The sequence below is a fragment of the Abrus precatorius genome, unplaced genomic scaffold, assembly GCF_003935025.1.
Source record: "Abrus precatorius isolate BTA unplaced genomic scaffold, Abrus_2018 Scaffold7, whole genome shotgun sequence".
Classification (NCBI taxonomy): Eukaryota; Viridiplantae; Streptophyta; class Magnoliopsida; order Fabales; family Fabaceae; genus Abrus; species Abrus precatorius.
The window spans coordinates 10,892,362-10,903,546 of NW_020874417.1; the positions used below are offsets into that span (position 1 = coordinate 10,892,362).

Below are 11,185 nucleotides of genomic sequence, written 5' to 3' on the forward strand. Positions count from 1 at the left end.
AGACAATATCACATTTTATATAAAATATTTTTATTATTTAATCAGTCTTTTAAACATGAAATGTCACTTTATAATTTATTTTAAAATTTTTATCATTGCATTAGATCATTAAAATATAAAACAGTTACTTATTCATCTTTTTTTTTCAATATTTAATCTTTCTTAAAAAAATATGTTAATAATTTATATTTTTATAGAATTATTTGATGATATAATCTTTAAAATGATGCAGCGGTATTTAAAGCACATGATAAAGAATTTATTCTTTCTTTTCTGCAGTCACTTTCATCACTAAGGACAACTATACTATGCTATAGCTTACATCATTTGATTGGTTTTGTTTGTTAATGCATTTATTTGGCTATTTAGAACCACATAACATAATAATTGCCCATTTTTATATAGGTTATCAAATAAAATCTCAATATGTTCATTATTTAAGATAATTTAATTAATACAGTCGTGGGACATATAACAACAATATTTAATTTTAAATTTTATAAAATAATACAATTTTAACTAAAAAAATTTATAACAATGTCTATAAAGGAAAGAAAAAAAAGAAGGAAATGAAATAAATTTAAGATAAAATGAATAATATAATAGAAAAAGAGAAAAATTTAAGCAAATTATTATTATTATTATTATTATTATTGAGTTTTATATACTCTCTTTTTTTCTTAAGCTTAAATAAGCAAATATTCCTTAAAAATATATCCTCTTTTAAAATTTATCGTTACTAATTTTTTTATTGTATTTAATTCTATTTTTTTTAAATAGTCTAGACATAAAAATCATTAAGTTATGACTAAGTAAACAATATTTTATGTAATATTTATCATATAATAATGCTAATTTTATACATAATATTTAAATAAATAATTAATATAAAAAATAATTTTTATTTTAAGATTGATCTCTATTAATTTTTTTATTTTAGTCTTATAAAATTTTAAATAAGATAATCTTTTATCATTATATTCAACACTATAGTATTTTACTATTTAGAATCAATTAACTTTTAATTGTAATGCTTTTATTATTATAAAAAATGACTTATATTCATGCTGTTTAAGGTAAAATTAAACACGATAAGGGCAAATTTTTCCTCACGCACTTATACATGATAGACAATTTTTATATTATTTCAATCGATGAAAAATAGAAATACTAGTTCACTAAAACATAATGAAGTAAGTCTCACATAATACAATTTTTAACCATCTTAAAATTTTTTCCCCATAAATTAATATTTTAAAATCAAATAACACTGACTCAAAAAATTAATATGTAAGATGCTATCTAAATAAAAAATATTAATTTAAAGATAAAAATAAAATTTTAATATGAATCAATTTTAAAAATATGTATTTTTAAAGAACTATGTAATTATTTGAGCCTAAATACATCTTTCAATTTTTTAGGATTAAAGTCAATAATTTTTTTAATAAAAACTAATTTTAAAAGAGAGTATAATTTTAAATAATATTTATTTATTTAAGCTTTCTTTTTATCATCTATTGTTTCTTGACTAATGGTGATAAGCCCCCTTAAGTTTTTCACAAAACTCACTTATATGAGGTGAAGTTTTTCTATTCTTATGACTCTACTTAACTTTCCCAATCATGCATTGTATCTTAGTAATTCATTTCGTTTCTTGTATAATCAAAATTGAGGCGAATCTATAAACAATCCATTAAAAATTATATGACATAAGAAGAAAAATTATAAAGTAACATTATGTCTTCTTAAAATATATTGATGTTAATAATCTTAATATTTTACATAACAGTATTAATTTTAAATAAAAGTATATAGTTTTCTATTCAATAAATAGATAAATTGATGAAAAAGTTTTGCATAATAATTTAAAATTATGAGAAATGCTACTAACACACTGTTTTTAAATATATATTTTTATTATTAGTTAAAATTTATTAAAAACTATAATTTTTTTAATTTAATAATTTTTACTCATATTTTTATATATTTTTAATAAATTTAAGTAATAAATAAGATTCTGTCATAAAAAAAAAGTTAGAGTACGTATTATAAGTAAGGGATCCTCTTGAAATTATCCAATTGTAAAAGACTTGAATAAAATGGAAACAGTGTGTGAGAAATCATGTTTATATTATGTTACCTTACCCCTATCCAAAGATAAAGGACAAGCGTGTAGTCCCGTGTGTTCTCGCCTCACAGTTTACACTTCACAATATCTCTGCATTTGAGGCCTTTCACTTCTGTGTCAGTCTCCAACAGGTTTTTGTGCCTTATTATCTCTGATCCTGGAACAAGTTCCAATTCTTCTCTTTCCCTTTACCTTAATTTCACTCTTTTTTTTTCTTCTATGCTCAACCTTTAAAGGGTCCTTTTCTCTCTCTCTCTCTCTCTCTCTCTCTCTCTCTCTCTCTCACATTTCTAGTTTGAGACAATTTTACTTTCAGTGTACTTTGATTTCACTGCACAAGCAAGTACATAAGATTCTTTCAAAAGGGTGTGATTTGAAAACTAGACAGAAGCTTTTCCAAGACATGGCTATGTTTGATCTCAATATTGACATTAACCATGTTGATGCTGACTCAACCTGGGCACAAAAGGGGGTGCAACTTCCAAGTTTTCCACCTGAAATATCAGATTCTAGAACCTCCAACTCCTCTGTGTGGAACCCTGCAGAAGAAGATTCCTCAAACAACTCTTCTCCCTTCATTTTTGACATACTGAAGAAAGAAAGAGATGGTTCAGAATTTGGTGGCACTGAAAGGGACAAGATGGAACAAAACATGGGACAAGAGGGAGGGATAGTCACAAGAACCCTTTTTCCTGTGACTGTTGATAGAGGAGGTAGAGTGCCTGATTTCAAATTGGGATTGTGGGGGAAGACTCAATGGTTGAACTTGTCATTTCCAGTGAATGATGATGCACAAAATGGAGTGAGAAACTTGCAGCAGAAGCTACCTCATGTAAGGAAAAATAGGCGTGGACCACGGTCTCGCAGCTCTCAGTATCGCGGTGTTACCTTCTACCGTAGGACTGGTAGATGGGAGTCACATATATGGTATGATAAATGATGTTGAATTTCTGTTTTTACATGTTATTTTCTATATATGTTTTGATTAATGAATGCAGTCAAGGTTTTAAATTGTGGTTTGCAACTTTAGTTGCTGCTGCCGCTATTATGGTTTTTGGAGGCCTGAAATTTTCCACAATTTTGATAACCATGAAGCAATTGCAACTGCAATTTAAAAGCTTGAATGCAATACTCTCAGTTATTGCCCTTGATTTTGTGAGTTGTTTGGTGATCTTTTCTCACTTCGTTGAGTTTTTGCTTTTTTTGTGGCTGTGAATACAGGGATTGTGGGAAGCAGGTCTATTTGGGTAAGTGGATATTTGATTTGGTTGGTGTTGTTTTGATTAAATTATTGATTGGAACTTGGGAGCTATTTTTGTGGCTGAATTTGTGTTTTGTTTTATTGGTAAATGATAATCAGTGCCATACGGATTAAAGAATTAAAAATGGAAAATTTTTATCAAAAAGTGTTATAAATGCATTTCCACTGTGATTTTTAGTGCATCCCATTCTGAATAAAAAACTTTCCTTTTATTGATTATTTAACACGTGTCCATGAGACCCTTTTTTTGTGGTTGGCTGAATTGGTCTAATTTGATTTTTGTTAGGTGGATTTGACACTGCTCAATCTGCTGCAAGGTGAGGACTATAGCTTTGATTGAAGCTACATTGTTTGTAAGTCTTTTTGTGGTGTGTTTATCTGTAAAATTTGTTCACAGACTTGATTTTGTTATCTGTACAGAGCATATGATAGGGCTGCTATTAAATTCCGAGGAGTGGATGCTGATATAAACTTTAGTTTGAGTGATTATGAGGAGGATTTGAATAAGGTATTAAAGAACAAACATGGATAACTTTATCAGTTCTATTTGAATCTTGTGTGTAGACTAAATTCATAATTTAATTGGGATGTAGATGAGAGGTTTGAGTAAGGAAGAGTTTGTCCTGTTACTTCGTCGACAAGTCAATGGAATCTCAAGGAGAAGTTCAACAGACAAAGGTTTATTACATGGTCAAGGAGAACCAAGAATGGCACCATATGTTGGCAATATGTGAGTACTGCTATTTCCAGCAATAAGCCTTGTTCAAATTTTAGTCATATCATATATGCAATGTTTAATGTGACCTGTGGGTAATTGTCGTAAGAGGACAGTGTTTACAGGCACAATCAAAATACTTTTAAGATCACAATGAAACAAGTTCAGCAAAGATTTTGTTGTTTTTCTAATTATTATTTTAATATATATTGCAATTTTTTTATTAGTTGAGCCTATGCTATAATTGCTTGTTTGGTGTGAATATGGAGAGAAATTTGCATACATTACTAGTAGTGCCTTGTAATTTAGATATCTTTTTGCTAATGTGCTATCTTATTTAAGTCGGCATTACTTTGTTTCTCTGCCATGATACTTATGGATATGTGAGCCACTGGCAGGCTTATCCAACAGGGAAAGCTCCAATAGTCCTTCATTGGGATAATAAATTTATTGTCCTACAATAAAGTTGTGTACGATTATAAGAGTTTAGTCCAAAAGAGATTTTCATTTTATAATTTGTGTGCAGATTTTATCCCAAGTCATCCATCAAGTGTGATGATGGAGAAGTGGAGAACGGTTTTAAGCCCTGTTCCTATAAGGGAGAGATAATTGCAAATTCCAGCATTGGCATAGCTGGTATGAAGAGATGAAGTGTATCTTTGGCTCTCAATTTCTTTTCCTGCTTTGTCTCTTTTCTTGTCATGTGTGATTGAAAAAATTGACTCATTTCTAGTTATTATATCAATAAATTTGCTGTTTTGTTAGTAAGTATAAATAAACTTCTTTTTACAATTGATGCAGGCACTTGCCATAATCTTGATTTGAGCCTGGGGATTTCTCCATCCTCTAAAAAATTGAAGCAAAGTGATTGTGGAGGAGGCTTTGCCTTTGGATGTATGGCATCTAAGGTGCCCGATGAAAGAGGAACAATGGTACTGTTTGCTTTGCTTCTTGTTTGAATATATTATTATTATTATTATATTTTATTTTCTCATCCAGTTTAATTCAGATCTAACCTGGGTCACACACTTGAATATGGTGAATGAGTCTATTACTAAAATTTTTTTGCATACATAAAGACTTAAATCTAAGACCTTATTTAAGCGATACCGAATCGTTTGCCATTTAAACCAACTTTCGTTAGTTGTTGCAATATTTTTTTATAGGTTGATAGGAGCAAATCTTTATATGCTATAATTAGAAAGTTGGGAATAATTCACTTTTAAAAATTGTCTTAGGACAACAAGATTTTCTATATTTTTTTAGAAATATTTTGGACAAATATACTCATTAACTAAGAATATGACAAATAATTTTTTATAAAATATGGATAATCCTTTTTTCATAAGTTAATGAGCTAATTTTTTAAAGTGGGTTAAGCTTAAGTTTTTAATAGTTACGGTACTTAAATAAATTTTTATCAATGTTGAATTTTATCAATTTGATTATTAAATTAAAAGTTAAAAATGTAAACAAAGTTTATAAAGTTATTTACTTTTTAAAAATATTTAATTAATCAAAACAAAGACAATGAATTTTACAATATTTGAAGGGATATCTTTGTAAACATTTCTAATGTTAAATAATGTATTTTACTGTCAGGAGAAAGATATGGCAGACAGAATAAAACATGTTCCTTCGCAAAGTTTTTCCAACGTGTCGTGGCAACTTTGCAGCAATGGCACCATTGCCTCAGGGCCACTGCTATCAAATGCAGCATCATCAGGATTCGTGTCTTCTTCTAGCTATTTCATCACTCACACTTCCAATCAGCACATGTATTAATTATGCCAACAATTTCATTGGCTCAACCACATTACCCATTATTAACTACCTCAAGGGCCAGAGTGGCTGAGACCACTAGAAATTCAGCATATTTATTTTTCCTTATTGGAAGGTTAGGTGAGCAAGAATTCATAATTATACATTTTAGATCCTCTTGTGTTATTGTACAACATGATATGGTTATGTTTGAAAGAGAAAGACACAGTTTTCATTATATTTTATTTGTGAGTCCTACAACCAATTATGGTGGGTCTTTGTTTGATAAAAAAATGTTTTTATGACATATCATATTAGTTAACAATACGAGAGGATACATATTTGGTGTATAATCTATTGATTTCATTAAGTTGTGACTGTATTTAATATTAATGCCAAGCATTTATTGCAATGGCTACCCAATAACTTACTACATTCATTGTGATTCAGAATATAATATTGCCTCATACGAAGGCAATTAAAGTAAGGGAGACTTGTTGCAGCGTGTATATATTTAACTAATATTTATACACCCGAGTTTTATGACAACAGCTTGTGAACTCAGCCTGAAGTTCTAGCACAAGAAGAATTATGTTATTGGAGAAGGGAGGTTGTTATAGCAGGCTGGAATATTTGTCCCCTAAAAATTCCATTCGTTTGATCTAATCCCTTTTTGCTTTTGATGTAAAATTGAACCACATCTTCTAACTCTGTCTGTGCCACCATAACCAGTCCCAGGTAGACAAAAGAGAAAAGTTGTGTTAAGTTTTTGACGACTAATATAAAATTTGCGGAAACAAAAAACACAGATCACTCATGACGATATTATACCAGAGTTAGGTCATTATTTGGAAATAATGTTTGAGTACAATGTTAAATGAACAAGAACCATTTTTTCAGTGTTAAATGAACAAGAACCACTGTTTTAATGTCTTTTGGATATAGTGTTAAACGAGTAAAGGTAAATATTTGGCTTGACAAATATGTAGTTTAAAAATGCGTGTTTTGCTTTCATTCATAAAATATTGGAACATTGGTAAGAAGTCGTTGAAAGTAGTGAACACTGTAATTTGTATAGAAATATTAACATCATATGCCTTTAAGAAATAAAAAAAAGTTAGAGATAAGGCTAAGGAATTTGATATTACAAGTTTTAAATTTTGGTATATAGAAAAAATCAAAGAAAAAACTGAAGTAGGCATATTGTGGATAACACTTGAAAAGGAATGTGGTAGAGATTAAAAAGATTAGAGACAAAATCATGTCTTTAAAGTTATTGGTTGTACAAGACACTATTAATATTATTAGTATTTATGATATACAAGTTGGCTCAAAAGCTCTTTTAAAAGCAAAGTTTTAGAAAGATTTAGAGGAGTTGATCCAAGATATTCCACAAGCCGAAAAGATATTCATTGGTGGAGACTTAAATGGACATACATATTGTTTTTGAAACAAGGCAATTCATATGAGTTCTCAGTAGTTTTCGTTTTGGAGAGTTAAACAAAATAATAATAATTTATTTTTGATTTCTTAATGGCCTATGACTTTAAGATTATAAATGCTTGTTATAAGAAAATAGATGAGCATATTATCATTTTTAAGAATGTGGGTCTCAAGGTTGCAAATCAATTTCTTTTGACAAGGAATCTAGACAAAAGAATTTGCAAGGATTGTAAAATGATTCTTAGAGAGAGCCTTACTACACAACATAGGATCTTGGTCTTTGATGTTGACAATTTATAAAGGTGGGAAATAATAGAACTTTTAGATGTATTTAGTCGAGGAGGATAGCTAGATTGTACAAAGTAGTGCTAATATTGTTTGGGACAAAATAACTCTAAAGGTTAGGAAAGCTATCAAGACAATTTTGGATAAATTTAGAGGTTGTGAACCAAAAGGCAAGAAATCATGGTGGTAGAAGAAAAGTGTGCCAGAGAATATTAGAGATAAAATAATGTGTTTTAAAACTTTGCATGCCTGTAACAATGCTAAAAATTGAGCAAAGTATTGAAATGCAAGAAATGAAACAAGAAAAGTAGTGAGTGAAACACATTTTAAGGCTTTTAAAGAGTTTTATCAAGATGTTGAGATAGTATGGTGAAAGAAAGATTTATTCGTTTACCAAAAGTAAAAAAAGAAAATCTAAAGATTTGGATAAAATATTAAGCATGCATAAAGAAAAGTTTTGGTTTAAAAAAAATAAAAATAAGATGAGGATTATGCATTGGAACTTAAAATTAGAGATAATATTATATTGCAACTCTCTAAGTTCAAATACTTAGAGATTAATTCAATAGAATAATGAGAAAATTAATAAAGATATTACTCATATAATACAAGTTAGATAGTTAAAGTAGAACAGATAATAAGTTATTTGTGACTGTAAAATATTTATTAAGTTGAAAGGAAAGTTTCATTGTACTCTCATACAACTAACTATCCTATATATAGTGAATATTGGGCCTTAAAGGAACAATATAAGAAAAAATTGAAAAGGACAAAAATGACAATGTTAAGATGGATGAATAATCACATGAAAAATGACAGTGAAAAAGATGATTTAAAACTGTTTAAAGTAGTTTGATCATATATAGAGAAGACTTTTGAAGACAAAAAAGTGAATTACATGATTTTTAGTAGATAAAGAGAAATTTAGAAGAATCTTAGCAGATATTATTAAAATAAATATTTTGATTAATATTTTTAAAATTTAATTTTTGACTAAATTCAGTAATATTATATAATTCATATAAATGATCTCACCTAATAGAATAAGTTTTGATTGTTGTTGTATTCTTTAAAACTTAAAATGTTTTGATTGATGAATTGTTATGTTATGTTACTAAATTATGATATTTATTGTAGTGAATATATCTTTTTCTAAATCAATAAGTAAAAATAGCAACACAAATATTGTGATTTTAGGACAAAATAAATACAAGACAAGTTCATCCAACGAACTTAATATAATATAAGATAATTTGTGTTTTTAGGACAAAAACACAAGTTCACCCAAAGAACTTATCATAATATAAGATAAATGTTAGTGTTTTTAAGATACTAGTTAAATAATTAAAAATATATTTTTAAGAAAATATAATTAATTATCTCCTCTTATAATTTTTAATATAATTTAACACAATTTTTAATAAAAACTTTTTACTTTTAATTCTTTAATCAATGTGTTAAAAGCACTGCTTAGTAAAACTTAGATCATTGAGCATCTTGAAGTGTCAAAAGTAAAAACTGATGCATCAGTATCTTCAAGTCATAAAGCCTAACAGTAGTTTTTCTTTTACTTCACGACGTGTCCCCTTACTATATTAACCCTTAAGATATCCAACTTTACTCACCAATGCAGTTGGAATTGACTAATAAAAGAAGACTACTTGTTCACAGCTAGAGGATGTCAAGTGGCAGTCACTCTTAAAGTGTTTAATATTTTATTAATTCATATGAGTCACATTTAATAATGAGTTCTATCCTTTATTAAATGAGTTTCATTAATTATTTAGTGAGACCCACACAAATTTTACTTAATAATAGAACATGTTGAAAAGAGTATGCATCTGTGTTTGTTATGTTAACAGCAATAACATTTTTCCACTGATATTGATAATAAAATAACAAAATGTGGTATTTGCTTTATCTCTGAAGCAAACTATTAGAGGTTCAAGGTGAAAATATTTCCTTATTGTCTTCTATTAGAAAACTCTGTGCTGGAAAGTTTTCCAACTGGAACCACCACCTTCTACCATTGCCTCCTTCAACAACATTGTTTCATCCTTCATTTCCTTTACTACTGTCTACCAGCTCCTTTAAAGATGTTGTTTCGCTATCTCTTTCCCTTTCCATTGTCCACCATCACCTAATTAACGATTTCTGATATAACTTTGTTAACTTTTGTTGTGAAGGGACCAAAATAGTATCGTTTAATCCTTTCTCTCCACCCTACGACTTTCATTGCCACTGAACCCACTGCCTCCACCACTGCCTCCTTCAACAATGTCGTTTCATCCTTCATTTCCCTCTCCATTGATAAGAAGCAGAAAGACTTACGTGAGGGGAAGTTAAGGGGTGATGAGATGGCGGGTTTTGTTGTTAGTGTTTATGTGGAGGGAAAGGACATTGTTAGAGTGAAAGAGAGAGAAATGACTTAGTTTTGGTATCCATGTGTTATTTAATACCAAAAATTAACAAGATAAAAAATCATTGATTGGACTAAAATGTCCGACATTTTAAAAAGTTAAAGACTAATAAATTTATAACAAAATCTCATAATAAAAGTTAAAGACTAATAAGTTTATGAAAAAATTTCATAAACTAATTTGACGCTCATAATTACATGAACTAATCTTGAGTTTACTCTTATTATTTAATGCACTTTTTAAGAAAATTTTCTATTTTATTCTTTAATCAATGTGCTAAAAAAATATTAACATTACTATGATGTATATGAATTGTGATATTTATCGTGGTTTATAACTAATTATCAATCAATATTTTAATTATGTTTCTTCTTAACAAATATAATTCATCACCTGCATTTAATGTCTTAATTATAATTAATATATCTAATTATTCTATATCATTTTTAAAATATCTTAAATTCCTTTACCCATTCGTTCAAAGCAAAATTTACATGCAAAAATTCTAAAATGTATACAAAATTTATTTAATAAAATAATAAATGATTAATTAAAGAAATAAATACTCTCATATAAATAGAGGAATTTTTAAATTAAACAATTAAATTTTCTCTTAAAAAAAAATATATGAAAACACTCTAAATTTATATATAAAATTGACTACTTATTTCTTTATATATTCATAATAAAACTTATGATTATTAAGATTTACAATGTTTATTTACTTGTGTCATTAGTAACCATAAATTGTATTTAATAAAAATTTATTTAAATTAATTATAATATTTTATATGATATAGGAATTAAAATTATAATTGATTTATAATTATTATTTTTAAATTATATTTAAAAATTATTAAAATTAATTATATATAAATTGAACAAGCTCTTGAATTATCATTTTATTGAAAATAAATTTATATTGTTGTTTTATTTGTTATTAAATATTCAAAATTTGTAAACTATTTAAATGTTACAATAATTGAATTATTTAAATATTATTAAATATCATAATAATATATTTACAAAATATATGAATATTATTTGTTATTAAAATTTTATAATAATTATTTTATTTGCATACTTAATATTTTTATTTCATAATAAAGGAATAGATAAATAAATTATAACATTTAAAACATAAATTAAGTTTAACTATCATATTTATT

General features: G+C 27.4%; 1 protein-coding gene across 1 annotated transcript; it reads left to right on the forward strand.

Moving 5' to 3' along the window:
• Nucleotides 1-2,167: 2,167 nt before the first annotated feature.
• LOC113872973 (ethylene-responsive transcription factor RAP2-7-like) lies at nucleotides 2,168-6,366 on the forward strand. Its single transcript, XM_027510895.1, has 8 exons — nucleotides 2,168-3,058; nucleotides 3,353-3,378; nucleotides 3,679-3,709; nucleotides 3,813-3,900; nucleotides 3,986-4,122; nucleotides 4,634-4,743; nucleotides 4,909-5,039; nucleotides 5,710-6,366. Exons 1-8 carry the CDS (start codon nucleotides 2,535-2,537, stop codon nucleotides 5,890-5,892), a joined length of 1,230 nt encoding a protein of 409 aa, XP_027366696.1. The 5' UTR covers nucleotides 2,168-2,534; the 3' UTR covers nucleotides 5,893-6,366.
• Nucleotides 6,367-11,185: the final 4,819 nt, after the last annotated feature.